General features: G+C 40.0%; 1 protein-coding gene and 1 pseudogene across 1 annotated transcript; both read right to left on the bottom strand.

The window, feature by feature from the left end:
- Positions 1 to 209: 209 nt before the first annotated feature.
- Positions 210 to 11,493, bottom strand: LOC128031103 (uncharacterized protein KIAA0408-like; annotated as a pseudogene).
- On the bottom strand, positions 10,179 to 17,976 carry LOC128031101 (protein SOGA3-like). The gene is made up of 7 exons (XM_052619336.1): positions 17,338 to 17,976; positions 16,318 to 16,542; positions 15,984 to 16,142; positions 15,593 to 15,661; positions 13,043 to 14,230; positions 11,886 to 12,219; positions 10,179 to 10,207 (listed from the first exon to the last, which is right to left on the bottom strand). The coding sequence occupies exons 1-6, from the start codon at positions 17,944 to 17,946 to the stop codon at positions 12,109 to 12,111; spliced, it is 2,361 nt and encodes a 786-aa protein (XP_052475296.1). The 5' UTR covers positions 17,947 to 17,976; the 3' UTR covers positions 10,179 to 10,207; positions 11,886 to 12,108.
- Between the last annotated feature and the right edge of the window lie 1,677 nt (positions 17,977 to 19,653).

Below are 19,653 nucleotides of genomic sequence, written 5' to 3'. Positions count from 1 at the left end.
AGGTTGAATGTCTAAATGTCTACCCTAGCTGACTAAAAGCTCATGTTTTTGATGTGTTATTGGGTATCGCATAGATGTAAGGTGAAATACAGCCAGGGTTTAATGCTGTAAGTCTTCATTCATTCTCTCTCTCTCTATATATATATATACATACTTTGATTATTACCATCTATAGTAGCTCCAGACATATGAATAAACACATAGACATCTAGAAATGTGACATTATTTTATTCTATAAATGCTGAATACAGTTTCATTTGTGATATTAATTATCAAGAAAAGGGATTGCGAAGGCAGTGTCTAATGATATGTCTTGCATCAGATAAGCACGTAAACTGAGCGCAGAATCCATTCGTTTCTGTAATTACACGAGTCAATCCTTTTGGTTAAAGTTGGTGAAAGTATAAGAAAGAGTTAGATGTGAAACAGCTTTTGGTATTCTCAATCAGACAGCAGACATCACACACACACACACACACACGAGAACGCAGACAGGAAACAGGTCTACATTGGCAGCGATAAAATATAAGGATGACAGATTGAAACTGGTTTATGGAAACAGAAAGCATAATATGCACTTGTAAATCACATTGGTAGAAAAGAAATATACATGTAAACCAGTCTTTGAGAAAAAATAACAAAAAAGGCATTGGTTATAGAAATGTAAACAACAAAATCATCACTTGGACAGTCATTGTTGGTGTTGCACTGGTAATCAGGCAACATGTACAGCTTTAAAGGCATTGTGCGTGACCTAAGGGCGTTTAGATGACGGTCTCTGTGTGGAAGGTGGAGTAGGTGAGTGTTTGTCTCTGGGTGAAGACTGTGGGTGGTGGTGGTGAAGGAGTTGATGCAGATGATACGGACGAACGGCTAGCCCAACGAGAGGGCAAACGTCTCTTTGCTGGACATGCAGGTCGTGAAAAGCTCTTCTTGATCATTACAGAAGACTCTTTGCATTGCTGTTGAGACAAATATTTTAATGAAACCTCAGTGGATTTAAATTTTCCTGTCAACAGCACAATAACCTACATTAGCTCGTGTGCTTTCATGTACAGATCTATCGCCGAACATGTGAATGAATCTAACCTGACTGACAGGATGTTTCCATCAAATCACTTATACTTTGCATTAAAAAAAGAGGAGCCTTATTTTAATTATTCTCATTAATGTACTTAATGCAAACCTATAGTGTAAGATACAAAGAAATTATACATTATTTAATTTGTGGAGTAAGCTGATAAATCTTATTTTCATACAACAAGATGATTTTTATAACTGCAATACAGTTCCTTGTACTTTTATTTCGATGCCATTGCATTTAACGGCAATGGCTGAACTTTTGTCTCCTGCACATGTTCTCCATTTTAGAACTAAGTAAAAATAAAAGAACTGATTCAATCTCTCTAATGCTTTTCTGACTCATCTGACAATCATTTTGAGCCATTTTGTTGTGCAATTTACAAAAGCAGGCCGTCCGTGCAGAGGACTAGTTTCACTAGACTCCTGGCCACGCTACATGTTTCTGTAATTACACCACATACCTTGGCCTCCTGTATTAAAAACTGTTAATTTAAGTTTTCTAAAGAGCTAGACATGAAAGATGTCAATTAAACTTGGTGCCACTAATTCTTTTTATGTCAAGCCTTGAAGGAAATGTCCCAGTTTCAACAATAAGAAGCTTCTGGGCTCCTTGCTTTGAGCTATCTGCCAATTCTTTCTAACAGAAATTCAATTTAAGGAATTTTAATGGTGCTGCTTAGATGGTTTTGTGGGAATGAGGTATTTTAACAATAAATACTAAATATTTCCAGACTTGAACAACAACAAAATATATCTATTTTTTTTAATAATCTTTCTAATCTGTCATTTGACGCTGAGAACAAACTCTGATCGCACACATTCACCAGTTACTGTGTGTATGACTATACAGCCCTCATAGAGAAACCTATAAAACCACCTATTATGTCTGAAATAAAATGTTTTAATGAAAATTTGTGTTCTTAATATTTTTATTATACAATAAGGATTTTTACCTGTATTTCACATCTGAAAAGAGTTTGCAGGTGCTCCAGCACTGTTTAACCAGGTGTATATTCACAATAAAACTGACATTTTCGCAAACGCATTGTGAGCAAAGAATAAATAAATACTACTTAATGGGACTGTTCACCCAAATATTCTGTTATAATTTACTAACCCTCCACCTGAAGGTAGCCACTGACTTCCATAAAATGGGGGAAAAATACTATGGAGGTCAGTGGCTACCGTCAACTGTTTGGTTACCAGAATTATTCCAAATATCTGTTATTGTGTTCAACAGCTGAAAGAAATTCATTCAGGTTTAGACCAACTTGAGGTTGTGTAAATAATTGCACCATGATTCCAGTTCGAAGCAAACATATATAGTATGTTCCATTCAAAGTGCATTGAAGAGTGTGAGGATTGGAATTGAGAACCGCTGCTTCAACACACTGTAGTTATCTACACTTGTACCTCATACACTTCTCCGGCTGAGACATTTAGCATGTATTTGAATTAGGGCTGTCGCGATACACTGGTATTGACGATAACCGCGATATTCAAATAAACAATTATCGATATCGTGTTAATTTAGTGTATGAGGATATACCGGTATTAGTGATAACCGAAAGATTTAAAATGAACAGTTCTCTTTTGATGACACCACATGTAAATAGTTGGTAGCAGTACCTGGTTGAGTGCCCAGGTGGCAGTATCGTGCCTTAACTCTGACACCTGTCACACAAGAAGAAGACGCAGCACTCATAGCTACTCTGAGGAGAGCTGTGTTCATCCGAGTAAGTTATTATTATTTTACTAGTCATAGACTGGGAAATATTATATTACCTATTAACAGCGGTTTTCTGTGTTCATATACTTAAGTAAAGGGTGATTATTTTAATAAGTACCGCGTTTTCTTTACTCGTCTTATTTTTGTATTTGCTATCAATACGGCTTGTGCGTAGTAGCACTTCATTTCTTTCTTTGTTCAAATCTATGAACAGTTACACGATTAAAACGGATCGTGAAAAACTGAGCGACCACATTGCTACATTAAACTCTATAAAATGTTAAGTTGGTCACAGTGCCATGCACTTAATGCCTCATCTGTGGTCATTCTTCAATAAGGTTCATTAGTTAACGTTAGTATCATTAGTTCATTGTTCATTCATGTTCGTTAATACATTAATGTTAAATAATGGCATCTTATTGTAAAGTGTTACCATTAATATTTATTCATCATACTGTTGAACTTGACAGTATTTTCTCTCTTGTTATTTCATAAGAGCTTCAAAGAAGACGGAGAAAGCCAGAGTCTTGTGCTCTGCGTTTATCAGTGTCAATATTATGCTCGTTGGGTGAAAAAGAAAAACTCAATAAACCAGTAAAAAATAATTTGACTGATATCTTCCCCACCCCAAGATTTCTAAAGATATGACGATATATCAACATTGTGAATTATTATGGCCACAATAACTGTGATAGGAAAAATCTAATATCGTGACAGCCCTAATTTGAATGTTTGCAGTTCAGGTGAAAGTGTGTGCTTTTGTGGCTTGAATGGCGTGGGTCTATGTTTGGGAGTGTCCGCAGTACTGACCTGCACCGTTACATGTGTCTCTTTGTGGGCTATGGCCTGGTGGTGCGGTGTGTGTGTTAGTTTCTGACTGGATCTGGGCTCATGTTGCATGTCCAAGATTTCCAAGAGGTCCACGAGGTCTTCCTTCTTCCCTGGACTGTGCTGTGACTGCTGATGCTGCTCCTGAGATCTCTCCCATTCCTCGTAAATTTTGAGAATCCTCTCAACAGCTCCATAGTTGGACCTAGACTCCATCGGACGAGGATAGGCCGCTAGCGTAGAAGGCTTCCATGGATTCTCATCTAGAATCCGAGACCTGATGTCTTTTTTTGCATGTTTGGGTTTTTTGTCTGCTCGTTGTTGGTCTGTACCAACATCCAGAACTTTGCTGGACCTTTCCATCTGGGTTTGCCGTTGTGGTGGACTTAAACTTAGTTCAAAGCGTTTTTCTCCAACAGTTGGGACAAGCTGGTCAGCTGAAGTTGGTGCAGTCTGTAAAGGCTTAACCTCACTGTCTTGATTTAGACTAAGTTCCTGCTGCAGAGATGAAGAGATAGTGACAAGGTTCTTTGTTTCCTTCCTTCTCCCATCATCTCTTGGACACTGTGCCACAAGATCCGATAAGAAATCCTTCGGATTGTCTTCAACATGCTTTGAAGGACTGTCTATAAGCTTGTCCTTTGATATGACCTCTGGAAGACTGTCAGAAGAATCAGTGGATACAGTCATGGAAATATCCTCATCACACCTAACGCCCATCCCTGCCTGGAAGAGTGCACGGTTGAACTCTGCAGTTTTCTGCTCAAGTCTCTCATTTCTGGGAGTAGCTGTAGTCCTGGGATATGTCGAAATAAAGTCTAGCGATGCAACAGACTCTGTAGACATGCTCATGGGATGAGCATCATTTTGCTCATCTATTTGGTTTAGACTGCGATCTGAGGATGCTTCTGCAATGTCCACATTGGAGGGGCAGTGCTTAGCGGGTACATATCTGGATGACTTGTTGCTGCCAAACCTACTTCCATTGCAGGACCAGCGGCTCTGGCAGCAGATGATATTGCACTGGGAATCGACAGGCACGGTGCATGCTACATTCACAGAGTCTGTCAGAACTTTCCCCTCATTTTCTTGAAGCATTGCTTCAAATTTTCGTATGACTGCGGGGCTGGTGTACTTTCTGTCTGGGAGGGTTCCTGGCCGTTGACACTCTTGCTCTGTTCCACTGGTCTCTGTTTCTGAAGCTGAAGGACTGCTTAGGTACCAAGATGTGCTACGGGTCGGTACGGGTGGAGCTTGTTGTCTTATGTTGTATTGTGGCTTAGCCTCACTTTGCTGCGATTTCATGTTACAACCTTCCCAATTCGTCCAGTATTGCTCATCGAGGGATTTAAGGTCTTCACCCATGTTTTTCAAGTACAAAACTGTGTTCTCCATTTCCGAATTATCCTTTACCTTCTTCACCAACTCAGCCTCACTTTGAAAAAACTTAGACTCACTGCGGCTTCTACGAAGCAAAACCAAACAAAGCGAGGTCATTATATAGTTGATCTGATTTCTTAGTGATATATGCAGCACCTGTGTGGACTAAAGTTTACCTTTTAATATCAGGCCACTTCCTTGTTTCATCCTGGTAACTACAGAGTTCTGCACTCGCACGGGCGATTTCCTGAAGTGCCTACAAGATGTTGATGAATAAGAGGACTTAGACCTTAAACCTTAGACCTTGCACCACACAATATAAAATAGCACATCTCTAGCACCACATAGCAGCATCCTAACATGGAACATAATGGATTATTAGTAAATGAACAGTAAATTAACAATTTAGGCTACAGCCCCGTAGGTTTTGTGTTAAGGTGGTTTAGCGTGAATTCATAGCAAGATAGTAATGCTAAATCCTGAGAAATGAACTGTTTGTACCACCATTAGAGTGGTATGAGCAACAAAGTCTCACCGCATTTAGAGCAGTACTGTACTTCTTTCTGTCACTTCCACTGGTTATTTCCATGCTCTGAAATCGTTTGAAAGGGTTAAGGAGGTCATCTTGTCCAGTGAAGCAGGACTTGGTCCCCATTTTCTTTTCCAAACAGCTTTCCAGGATTTCTTCCAGCTCTGCAGTGTCTATAGCCTGTTGTTCAGCAGCACCTTGCTGATTTAATAGTTCACTTTGATCGCTGTTGCACTGGTCACTGGATTCACTGGTGTTGTGACTGAGTTGACTTGGTTGGGAGTCGATGCTGGCATTGCTTCGCTGGGTTAAAGACTCATAATATTCAATGCTCTGGGCATCTGACGGATAGGTTACTACACTCGACAAAGTGCTGGCAGAATACGAGCTGAGCCTCAGTGCATTTTGTCCATCAGTAACTGGTCTCAGAGAACTTCCTGCACGGTTGGACCTCACTTCATTGTACAACTGGAAAAGACAAAACAATTATGTAGTCCTTGGTACATCTTCCAAAACTCGGACATTTATCACTTATAGCTTACCAATACCAATAGCTGGTTTGTTCAGTCCTGCAGAGTTTAGCTCCAGCACACTTGCCTGAAAGTTTCTAGCGAGTCTGAAGACCTTGACAAGCTGGTTTAGATGTGTTTAATTTAGCTTGGAGCTAAACTCTGCAGTACAGTAGCACAGCAGGAGATGGTTGGGACACCCCTGCAGTACAGCATGGCCTCGCAATCACAATATTGTGGGTTTGATTCCCAGGTAATTAGGGATGCACCGATCTGTTCCTCATTCAGACGAGACTGATCCGAATCCTATATTATGCCAATACTATTCTGTGTTATTGTTAAGCCCCGTGAAGGCCACAAAACATCATAAAGCACCATAAAGTTTTGTGCAATATATTCCAAGTGATCTGAAGTTGTTTTATAATTTAATGTGAGGTACAAATGAATATTTAAATCATTAAATTCAAGTTCTCGTAAACTCTTCTCTCCGCTGTCTCCGCTCTGAGTCTGTCCTCCTCCATTCAGCATTAAAACTGTGCGTCGTGTTCGGTTACGACAGTCAAGACCATGAAACTCTCTCTAAGAGTATTCAGTGTTCCTATTATTAAACTTGATCTGTAGATGAAGCATAAAATGACTTTATCTAGCTGGAGTTTAGTGCTGATTCTAAAGCATGTTACTTTCACTTTTATTTGTTTCCCACTAATAAATGTTTCTTACTTCATGTTTTGATTTTATAAAATGACTGTGCACTCTCTAGAGTAACCTTTCCTGCTGAATTATCCACTATCCTAGTTTATAACAGTATTTTTGTCATTGAATATGATTTCTTTTTTTCATTTGTTATTTTTCTGTATAACGAAGTTGTCTATATTAAGTAGATTGTGTTTAACACACAAAACAGTTGTGTTCAGGTCAACACACAGAGGTATGGAAAATCTACATTGATAAAAAAAAATAAAAAACTGTGCTAGTATCAAAAATGGTATCGATGCATCCCTACAGATAATGCATGACCTGATAAAATATATACCTTTAAAATGGCATAAGTCACTTGTTTGCCAAAATGTTTATTTAACGACACACCAAAGTCTGAGTCATGGTTTAGTCTGTTGTCCCTCAAATGCTTTCCTTGATGCCCCCCCCCCACTCCCCCCCACCCCAATAATCCAACAAAGCTTACTTGCAGAGCTTTCATTTAGCATGCAAGTAATCAGGAATACTTAGGGAATGGGTTTGAAACAAGATCCCGTTCTCTCCGCTGAGCTGTGGGGAGTGGCGCACATCTGCAGACTCACCTCCTCAATCCTCCGCTGCATGTCCATTAGCTGGTTCTCCCACTCCTTCCTCTCAGCCTCAAAGTGTTCCAGCAGCTCAGATTTCTCCTTCACCCAGCCCTTCTCACTGTTCTCCAGCCTGCAGCGGAGGTCCATCGCCTCGCTGTGAGTGTCTGCCAGCAGCTTCTTTTGTTCTGCTCTCTCCCGTTTGAGAGTTTCCCTTCGATCTGTGACTCCTCACAGTCTCCACCACCAGACTACATGCTCTGGCTTCTAGCTGTTGGAGGAAAAGGGGCAAGGATTTGCTGACCACCAAAGAGGAAATGGGTGTATGGGACAGTTGAACAGAAAAAAAGAAAACATTAAGCATTTAGGGGAAACCTATCTCCAACAGGAAGTAATGGACCTTGAGTCCTCGCCAAGGCCTCATCGAACGCCCAGCCTAAGCCTACTCACACAAACAGCTCAGACTAGTGCTGAGAGTCTGGCATGTAATGGAGAGGCCACATGGGTATTCTGACCCCCCGATGACAGCAGACACTAAAACCATTTTTGTCACTACTGAACTCTGCAGCTGACAGATGCTGTTGATGTCAGTGAGACCTATACGCTACATGAATCATTACATGTTATTGTGCTCGTTGCTTTTCTACAGATTTCTTAATGCAAGTTTTTTTTTTTTTTAAGAATGCTTTTTAGCAACAATGCATGTAATTGATCAAAATGGACAGTTAAGACATTTGTTATAAACTATTTTTTATTTTATTTATTTTTTTACAAATTAATGCTGTTCTTTTGATCATTCTATTCATCTGTGAATCCTGAAAAATATATTTGCATGTATCACCTTTTCCACAAAAACATTCAGTAGCTGTAAATCATCATATTTTCATGATTTCTGAAGATCATGTGACACTGAAGACTGGAGGAACGATGCTGAAAATACAGCTGTGCATCACAGAAATAAATTACTGTTTACAAATATATTCACACATGAAACAGTTATTTTGAATAGTAATAATATTTCACAATTTTACTGTTTTTAATGTATTTTTAATCAAATAAATGCCGCCTTGGTGAGCAGAAGAGATATTGAAAAAAACAGTAAGACAAAACAACTTTTGAATGGAAGTGTTTATCAAAAATCTCTTCTGAACATATGAAGATTCCACTATTCCACTAAGCCTAAAAATAAGTCTAGCATGTCAAATCAACATCTTAAAATAGCTGAAAAATCCTGTCTTGCTTTGGAATAAACCTGCATGCTCCACTATCTGTGCCACGGCCAAGAGAAAAATAGGTGAATCTTGTTAATGCTTCTCATAACAAGGGTGGTAGGTTGCTGCTGTAGTTTTAAGACTAAAATATAATGACCGCAGTTGGTGTGTGCTCTGTGTCTGGGTAACAATGTCACAGAAACAGCTCTCTATTTATAGACAGCAAGACCAATCCTTTAGCATCTCACATTCCTGAGGGTGGGGCCTGGAGAAACTCATCTCTGTTTTAAAGATCACAAATATGCTCAGAAATATGCTGGCACATACCCTGCTGTGAATGCCTAGTGGGAAAAACTGGGACAAAAATATGTGCTGTGGTAGGATGTGGACGGCAAAGAAAACAACTTTTTACAGTTCAGTTTGACCCCTCCCTGATTTCTGTTCTCTCTGTACCAACGAATACATTGGGTGGATCTGTGCGGGTAAACCTGAATCGTTTTCTGAATTCAAACAAGTGCAGTTGTGGCGAAGCAACACACGAGTCCATAGAGTCACTGTTATAAGGCTATTCTTCTGTATGTTTCTGAAGTATTTCAACTTGGACCACAGCATAACGGAGTAATGTCCAGAGGTGCAGTCAGTCACAAGACACAGCATCACACAGCCAGTCAAAGCTCCTCTTCTCTTCATCTCTGTGATAACATTAGGATAACATATGTATAAAACCCTAGAGAAGACTGAAAACTCACCATGATGATTTGGACTGTGTCTTTATAAGGATGTTATAAACAGAGGGACAATTCAATAAGATGAAAACTAATTAATAGTAGATGCTATTTTTAATTTGGTAACATAGTTTCCACATATCGCTCTTATATTACTGTGAAATGGCCTTTTTTTAATTCTTTGTAGCTATTATCTGATACTGCAAAAGCGCTGGTCTTCTGTCGCAGCTTACCCACAAAGCTCCTGTTGACAGCATATATTTGTGCTTGATAGTGCAAAGCAGTTTCTGAACTATGCTCAATTACTTTTTATTTATTTTTTTTGCTGTCATTTTATTAATTTAATAATTTATTATAGGGGTGGGGTAGTTTGATATTTTTGCATTTAACTTTTTTTCTAAATTGGTTTGTGCCTCATAATTGTACTTTTTTTTCTGAAAAGACGTTAAATATTGTATAATACACCCTTTATTTTATTTATTTATTTATTAATTTATTTATTTTTTACTTTAGCCTACATTTCATTCAATATCTCTTTTTCAAAAGCCAAAAGTCATTCTTCTTAATTCCCTTCTAATCAAGTTGACACTGTGACAACTTGCCCCAAATAGTGTGAGTATGTGTATATTTGACTATATACTACCGTGCGAACGAACTGAATAGGTCTTTTTAGTCAACACTTTAAGTAGTTTTGTTTCTAAACAGTGAAAAAATAAAAACGCCCCAGTCACTGGAGTATAAAGAGATGTGTATTTCTCATACCTGACCAATGCGACTTTCCAGCTCTGACCTCTCCAGAGTCCGCGCGCATCGATCCTCCGTGTACTGCAGCTCCAGTTCACCCCGTTTACTCTCTTCACGCTTCACCCCCGACTGCACCTCCTCTAAAACACACTTCAGATCCAACAACATCCTCCTGTTCTCTCCACCCTGCAAATGCAACGCAGAATAAGAGGAAAGACGTCGGCATTGCACGCTGCTGTTTGGTCAAATCAAATCCCCTCAGGTCGCATGCTTCTGTTTGTACTTGTATATCAACCACTTGTCTCAAAAGCATTTGCTTCTCCACTCTCCACTCCTCCTTCTCCTGGTCGAAGCGCTTCTTTAATTCGTCGAGTTTATTTTTCGTGCGCGTGTGTGGCTCGTGACTCGGAGTTTGTCCGCCTGTCGCATCGGATGCAGCGGTGATCGCGCACGCGACAGCTCCAGGTGAAAGACCGAACCCCGGCGGGACTCTGGAGCTTCTTACCGGGCCTCTCCAGACGCGAGCACGGGATGAACTCCCAGCATTGCGCCTTGCTCACACAGACGCTCGATCCATTTCCAAACGCATTCCACATCTTTCAAACAAAAACCACAGCCTCTTTTAACTATTTGCAGTTGCAGTCCCCATATGACGCACTAGGCGGATTATTAACCGAACCCAGCCGTCTCTGCCCTCTCCTCCTCTGCGCCGCGCGCGTCTGTTGCTTCCATGTCAATAAAAGACAAGCTCAGTCTGTCATTCTCTGGAGCCGACTTCACAGTGAAAATTGATTGACAAACAACAAACTAAAACCTTTTAAAATGACCATGGACTTTTGTAATCTATGTATTTTTAAACAGCAATATTACACTCAGTGTTTGTTTCTAATCAGAATGAACATGTAATTTAATAGCCGTACAGATGGCAGCGGTGACTTTGCTTTATTTTAAAATGTGGCCTACATTCCCCTTTTCATAAGTAAAAACTGTCTTATAAATACATATGAATTATGCCATTTCTGCACCACTGGTGCCACTGGGTAATGCAAACATATTTATAATAATTTATTGTTCCAAAACAGCTTTATGAATAAGCTCCTCCCCCAACTCACATCATTTGTCGAATCGGATTAGATGGGTAGCTACAAGCAAATATGAAAACTCTCAGAAAATTAGACAATCAAAGCCTTACTCATTGTTTTTAAAGCTGCATAGGAGAAAATATTTGACACCAACAAGCTTTATTAACAAGTCTGTTTACATATCAACCTAGGGTGCGTTTCCCAAAAGCAACTATGGTTGTAAGCACTATATGGACGGAACTCGTGACCATAGTTGGTTTTGGGAAACACACCCCTGATTGGGTCACACTAACAAAGTTCAGTTTCAAAGTTTAGGTTAAGTAGAACAGATCCTAAAAATGAAAACTTTAGAGTGTATTTTACCACTTTTCACAAGATTGCTGCAGCCGAAAGAAAAATAGACAACCTACTTCTTAAAGTATTTTTAAGGGTGGTAATGAAATGAAGACAATGAAACAGCTACCCATATTCATTGTTTACAATGTAAAGCAGATCATCAACCTTTAAAACTAAATTATATCACACATTTAATATTCTGAAAGTGTAAGGTTTCAAATGGGTTCTTGATGTCAAATGGTTTTATGTTTTTTTTTTTTTTTTAGAAAAATCATCTAAGAAGTGGAGCGTCAGAGAAGGGCTTCACTTTGTCCTCTGTTAACAGATTATACAATTATCACCTAAAATGCAACATCAAGAACTTAAATTGTATCAACATGTTTGGAAAACACAATTTAAACTCTTTTAATTGTAATATGTTAATTAGACGCACAAACAATACTCACCAATCATACTGTGCAAGCAGTGAAGCGCAGCTGTCATCTGTTTTTGAGAGGAAGCTTGTGTTTGGTTGAATGACTGTAGTCTGTGCCTGAAACGATGACCACTTCCTGTACCGTGCGTAACCTTAATGACATGTCCAAAATCAATATAATAACTTAAGATAACAGAAAAAAAGAAAAGGAACAAAGTAGAAAACCTATAGATGAAATAAATGAAAAATGAAGTCTACAGAACAAAGAAAAGAGTGAAAAGAAAGACTAGCTTGAAAATAGTGGCATATGATAAAGATGAAAATAAGACAAGGATGAGAATAAGCAAAATAATCGGTTGAAACATCTGGGTTGAGATCAAAATGGAGGAGGAAATAGAGAGAGAGTGAAATATTTGTTACACGTCTTCAAGATTATTGAGAAAAAAAGAACACTTCTAATTCATCCATGCAACAAACCATAATATATAAGAAATTAGAGGAAAAGTCTGATTTACAATTTTCCATATTCACTCACGCTTGTTCCAAACTCATGTGCTGTTTAGGAAGCAGTTCTCACTATTAGCTAGTTGCTTATTAGCATGCATGTAACAAGCGTATTGGTTGTTTATAAAGCACATATAAATGCCTCATTCTCCATAACCATATTTTATATCCCTAAATCATTGTAATCCATACCTAAACTGAAGAAATAATTATTAATACGCAGCACATTAGTAGTTTATTGAAGGAAAAATCATAGGTAATATTTAGTTAACAGTGGTAATTGGTCCCCAAACTAAAGTTTGACCAGTTTTGACTGATTTATTTTTAAATGTTAACAAATACTTATGCAGTTTTCTTAATCATGCATCTTATACCAAGACTTTTGATGTCGTACGATTGCCTTGTGTGACAAACAGACCAAAACTGAAGTCATTATTTTCTAAAAATCCTGTTCTCCACCACAACTGTCAAATCAAAATGCCAGATTTGATCTGCAAACATCATCTAAACAATATCGAGGTCAACCCTGGTGCTATATTTTATTTGACGTCAGAATGCAAAGTGGTGAACATTTTTGGTGCAAACAGGGCTTTGAACAACATTATGAGAAGTATTAAATAATGGTTGAATGTTCATATCAGGTCAACTATTTCTTGGGTAAGTCTTGCGTTTATTTGCACTTACTGACAGAGGCTCTTCAGTTTCTCGGTCTTCTGGTTTTGGGACATCCAGGCGGTCGATGAAGTTCTGCAGCTCCTTCCTGAAGGCTTTCATCTGTGCATTGATGCGGTAGAGCAGCTCGTGCTCTCGTATCCGACCGCCCTCGTCATCCTCATCCATTCTTCCGAACAGCTCTCCGTTGGTGGCGTAAACACGAGCCTCTGCGATGATGGTGCTGGTGTCAGCGATGAGTCTGTCGATGGTCCTGCTCAATCTCTCCGCCTCCATGCGGATATCCATCATCTGCTGGCGGTCTCTGAAACCTCTGGATAAATAACGTCCCTCTGGGGTGTAAAGAGAGCGAGTGGGAGTCAGGCACCGGATGTTGCGGACCTCATCGGGGTCACTTTCTCCGCCGACGGGACCCTCACGTTTGCGGTGCGGCGTGAGACGAGAGCAGTCGTCGTCGCTTTCCCTGCGGCCGCAGTCGCTCTCTGCGTCGCTGTCTCTCGGGCTGCTGCGGATGCCGAGGTGAGACGCCAGATCATAGCGCTGCATGTTGGAGAGCAGCACGCGGTTCTCATACTGCAGCTGCATCACTTTCCCACTCAGTTCGTTGATCTGTAGCCTAGCGGCTTTCAGCTCTTCCTGCATGGCTTCAACTTTTGCCCCATCGACTGCTCCACTGCTGAAGCGCGATCCCTCGTGTGACCCGGCCTTGTATTTGAGCTTGTTGAGCTCGTTGGTCATCTTCTTATTCTGCTCTTCCACGTCAGCCAAGCTGCGGCGCAGGAGCTCAGCCTCGTCCTCCACTAACTGAAGCTGCTGCCGGAGTTCGGAGAGCGCTGCGCTCTGCTCTCTGGACGAGGGGTCCATCGTTCCTCCAGACAGCTCATCCCCGCGCATATCCTCCAGCTCCGCCTTCAGCCCACGGTTTTCCACTTCCAGCTCCACGATTTTGCGGCCTAATATATTGGCTTCTTCTTCCACCAGCCGCAGACGCAGCTTCAGCTCGGACTCTCTGGTGGTTGGAGGACCTCCGGCCTCACCTTTGGGGAGAGGACTGTCTACATCACCGTAAAAGGAGCGGTACTTGTGCAGCTCCTGCTCTAAACGGTCCTTCTCTTTGTCTATCTTAGCCATTTTCTTCCGCATTAAGATGGCCTCTTCTTTTATGAAGGCCAACTGGCATTTCAGATCTTCATTTTCCTCCTGTAGAAGATAACATGGTTTTGAAATGGATGTTTAATATGCTTTCAAATTGTTCATGCATTAATATGCATGAAAGAGTTCTATGCTCATTTACGTTCATGCATTTGGCAGCCACATTTATCCAAAGCTACACACACTGCATTCAAAGTCAGCATTGCCAGATTGTCTTTTTTGTATTTCATTGTGCTGGTCAAAATTGCTTAGACGTGTGGACAAAGGTGTAAAAGGGCCTTTACAGATGCATCTGTATCATTATGAAAAAAAAAACAACTAAGCAAGCCCAGGCAAAAAAAAAAGTAACGCAAAGTAAAAAATAAAAGTAACGTCAAAGTAACATAAATGCATTACTTTCCATAAAAAAATTATACAGTTAGTTTATGGAGGACCACAATATTGTAATGCATTACTTTTAAAAGTAACTTTCCCCAACTCTGGTTTTATCATTTAGAATGTATTGGTAAATTGGTTAACAAACGAAGCCTTGGTGTTCATGTACACCATCCAAAGCCATTAATAAAGCTTGTAGCTGTATAGTCAAGTGATGGCTATGCCAAAGTGGCATAAATATTAGTTGTATACATTGGGAGAGTGAACCCAGCTTTTGTTCTGTTTGCACATTATAATATTATATATAATTTTTTGAACACGAATGACATATTTTCCGCTTTTTTGGTGTGTGCATGACCCAAAACACGAGCTGCACTAATTATATTGCTTATCACATGCGATCACATACTTGGCTTTTTTGTCTTGACTTGAATTGGCTTGTTTTTGCTGTTTGTCATTGAAAAAGATGCGTGTGTTCCCTGGACTCCATTTCCCATAATCCTTTGCCAAGACTCATCAATTGCAATCACCTGTCTCTCATCACTCTCGCACTATAAAGGTTGCACACATCCACACACACTTGGCTGATTATTGTTTACCCTGTTTCCTTTGCATCCATGTTTCTTTGCTTTGCCTTGCCTCGCCTCCTTGTTTTTGACCTTGGACTGTTTATCTGGTTTATCTGGTTTGCTGCCTGCCCTGACCTCTGCCTTGGACTGTTTCTGTTTTCGATTTTGGATATCCTTTGACATACTTGACGCCGTTCTTTGATTACTGCCTGTTTGCCAATTCTCTATAATGAAGCCTGCATTTGGATCCTCAACTCTATTGTCACGACATCTCCAATGTAACAGTTAAATGGTTTTGGCTGAAACTGAAATTCAGAAGATGAAATTCTATCGCATTATTTTGGCAGTGAACGTTTTGAGCTGGAAATCATCAACCTGGTCTGGCAACACTGTTCAAGTTACACATGCACAGCTTGCTCTTCTGCTGGAACTACAGGATGGCTCTGGATGAAAACATTGCTCCTACCACTGCTGGGGTTTGTGGAGTCCTCTTCTCTGATTTCTGTACATCTTTTCCTCTTCGTTTCAGAGAGAGCTAAAAGAAATATCATTACGTATTCATAATTTGCAATAAATTGGAAATAAATATAATGGAACTTCATTATCTATAGAGAAAGTATCTGTATTCTCAAAACAAATAATGCTTGATGTGTCTGTGCATATATATATATATATAATATTATTTTCATCTTTCTACTTAAACATTTCATATTTAATTCAATGCCTTTTTTTTGTAATTTGTGAAATTTATTAGCAATTTCTGCGTGAAATGGTTTAAAAAGGTTAATTATATACCTTTTTTGTCCATTGCACTGAAAGTGGCTGTTTGTCATCTGTATACTTCCAGACGTTCTCACCTCTTTGGTCTTTTCCAGCTCATTTTGTAAGGCCTGTTTGGTCACCTCCACTTCAATCAGCTGTTGCCTCAGTCTTTCATTCTCTTCTTCTGTTTTCGTTCGTTTCTCCTCCTCATTCTCCAGTTCGTTGTGCAGACGCACAGACACATCCTTGGCCACCTGGTCAAGGAACATTTTAGAGATGTTGTCTTTTAACTGTCACTGTGTCGTTCACTGTTGTTTTGTGATTGCGGTTTTTAGACTTTTTTGACACTAGTTTGACTGAAGAATGTCACATGACCTGTGCATTACTTGTTTTCGTGCATTATAGTTTGCCTTGAGGATCTGACTCTACCTTTAGGTCTTGCTCCAGGCTCCTCAGCAGTTCTCCGTCAAATTCACCGGTTTCTGCGTATCGCATTCTCTTCCTCTCTGCCTTTCGGAGGCGATACTGAAGGATTCGGCAGTTCTTATGGGCTCTCTCCAGTTCACGCCGCATGTCCTGCAACTGACAGGCGTCTTCCTCGTAGAACGTGTCCCTGATTTCATCCATCTCTGCTCGCATTTCTTCAATTTCATGCTAACAAATCACAAGTTCATATGTCAGTCATGTTTGCTTACAATATGTTACTATATTTAATATGTTAATAAAACCGATTTCCTCCAGCCACATTTCTCATCCTACACTGTAAGAAATTGCCAGGAATTTACAGTATAAAGAGTATTATATTACATTTTACATTTTACATTTATTCATTTAGCTAATGCTTTTATCCAAAGCCACTTACAATAGCTATATATACAGTTTTACCTTAATTTTACAGTTTAATACCGTAATTTAATTGTAATGATATAATATTAATATGCCAGCTTATTGAGGTACTGAAATTTGTTTTGTACCTTTGTATTAAACTGGTAGCCACCAAAAATAGGTGGTGATGAGAAAGTCACGTGATGAAACAAAGCCCATCACAAGCAGCTTTTATATAATAAGAAACATAGAAGGTGCAGAGTGTAATTCACACAGACACTAAACTGAAATATGCAATAAACAGTAATTTAACAACATTATATGTAACATACCACCCTAATAAACATAACAGATAAGAAAAAAATAAATAAGAAGAAACAGTTATTTCAAAGAAAAAATGTCAAATTCAACCAAAATTTGAAATGCAACAGAATTCTGGGAATTTACCTAAGTTTACGGTTTTTCTCTGTAAAGTTTACAGGAAATTAACGTTAACCATTTAACAGGTTTGTAGTGTAGCACATCGTTTTTTTAACGTTAAGATCACTTATTTTTACAGTGCACTGTGAAAGTCATGCAATTATTACCCTGGAACAATTTGACACTAATGTTTTAACGGTGTACCGTCAGGTATTCGTTTTCTTCCTCCAGTCTCTCGATCTCCTCCTGCAGCTCCCGGTTCGGCGGAGGCGAGGCCTCTGAGGGAGGCGGCTGTGGATCCGCTGGCATGCCGCTTTCTTTCTTCAAGCTTTTGTTCATGTGAAACTGTATGAGTTCAGACTGCAAGCACCCCTCCCTCCAGAAGCCCGGCCCGCATCCTACAGCGCTCTTGGCCGCCTGCTTCCCTCCGTCGGCTCTCGCGGTCTCTCTTTTCCCCTGAGAGGATTTCGAGGAGCTCGGCTGATCGGACACCACCCGAGCAGCACCGGAGCCCGGGCCCAACTCGTCTGCGGCGTGGGGTTCCTCAGAGGAGCTGCTGCGCTCCTCGATGCTCTTGTTCTTCTCCGCCCTTCTCAGAGTCGGGCTTTCAGCACCAGTGGCGTGGACAGCTGCCGCGCCTTTAGCCGCGTGTCGCTCTTTGCCGGTGAGGACAGTGACCGGAGAATTACTGCGGCTGCTCTTACCGCCGCCCCGCGACGCGCCGGGTTTTCCAGACGCGCTTCTGGACGCCGCTTTGGACGGCGAGGACGCGCGCTGCTGCTGCTTCATGCTGCTGTTTTCCACAGAGTCCATTCTGTCATCTGTGCGAGTTCACGTGCGCGTTATCCATTTTATCCTGCATGCAGCTGAAAGGGAAGAAGATTCAATAAAAAATGAGCTTAAAACCCATCTAGCAGCTGGTTTGTTGCTGGTCTAACAGAAACAATGACCAGCATGTTAAAAAATTGATTTTTTCCAGCAGTGGGCCCAACCCATCACCAAACTGTCCACTTCAATGCGGACATAAATGGGAAAATATATTTCTGTCGTATTATTTTGGTCGTGTAACAGGTTTGAAAATGTGAGTGCATTCGTAAGGGTGTGTTATAAAGGCAGATCAGATGTTGTCAGGCCTCTTTTTCACGTAGACATTTACAGTAAGTCTCTAGTGATAAAATCAAGACCGACACCGACTATTATCTCAGACTCGTGTCTTTTCAGTTTGCATTTTCTTTCACTTTACCGATTATTTTCTATATAGGCCCGACTGATATTCACTGAGTTGGTCGGGAAAACAAATATAAAATAACAAAGAGACCCATCATAACAGCAGCTGAGACTCAAATCTAGAAGCATCATACATTATTCCCAACTCTATTCAGAGACACTGCTAAAGCACAGACTCGTTCTGTTAGATTCATGTTAGCCTAAGGCTACTGTTAAAATGTCCATCTTAGATTCTACAGTAAACCATCTCCATGTAAACCAAGACTTTATTTCTGTCATCGGGTCGCGGTGAGGTGTTTTCTTATAACGTTTCCAAGGTGAACGAATCTTTCTTTGTGTCCATCCGAGCAACAGACGCATAGACAACATACTTCAACATCCCATAATAACAGACGAACACAGTCCTTACCTTTTCACGTCTCATCTTCTCATCTTCATAGTGCGGGCGAAAAATAATGGCAGTGTAGAGCGTCCAAAACCACCATTAAACTGATCAATATTCACACGTCACCGAGGGGCGGAGTCTCGAGCATCAGAGGCGTCTATCTATCTATCTATCTATCTATCTATCTATCTATCTATCTATCTATCTATCTATCTATCTATCTATCTATCTATCTATCTATCTATCTATCTATCTATCTATCTATCTATCTATCTGTCTGTCTGTCTGTCTGTCTGTCTGTCTGTCTGTAAATATTTGTATTTAGCTCAATTTGTTCAAAACAGGAAATACAACACAGTTTGTTATTATTTATAAATAGTAAATGTAAAAAAAGGAATATTGTTAAGAAAGATAAAAAGAAAGCATACAATTTTATTTTTGCAATTTTACAAAACACACATAAGTTCTTGATTTTTACATCCAGTGAATCCAGTGAGTCAGTTTCAACTTTCTTCTTCGTCTTCTGGTGTTTGGGTGTGGTTTAGTAGTTGTCAGATGATGTCAGCGCTGTGGGTGAGCTGAGGTGAGACTGACAGATCAATACAGCTGAGTCTCCATCATCACACACCATCACTAACACTCACTCCTGCTCTGCTCTCAGTCACACCACCCTACAGAGCATTATTTTTATGAATTTGATATGAATTTTTAGTTTTCTCTGACTCTGGATACAGCAGAGTCAAACCCGTCTATCACAGGACAGATCATAAGACCTGCTTTCAGTCATTGACTTATTATTAACATGCATTAATATGATGTACTGTCAAAATCATTAACATGAGCACATTTGTTTTATGCATGATGTAAGACTGATTTGCCTTAATGGTGGCAGAGTTTGATTGACATAT

This window comes from Carassius gibelio, chromosome A16 (genome assembly GCF_023724105.1).
Source record: "Carassius gibelio isolate Cgi1373 ecotype wild population from Czech Republic chromosome A16, carGib1.2-hapl.c, whole genome shotgun sequence".
In the NCBI taxonomy this organism is placed as follows: Eukaryota; Metazoa; Chordata; class Actinopteri; order Cypriniformes; family Cyprinidae; genus Carassius; species Carassius gibelio.
Note: the sequence above shows the minus strand (reverse complement) of the source record. Positions and strands in the feature narration are given on the sequence as shown.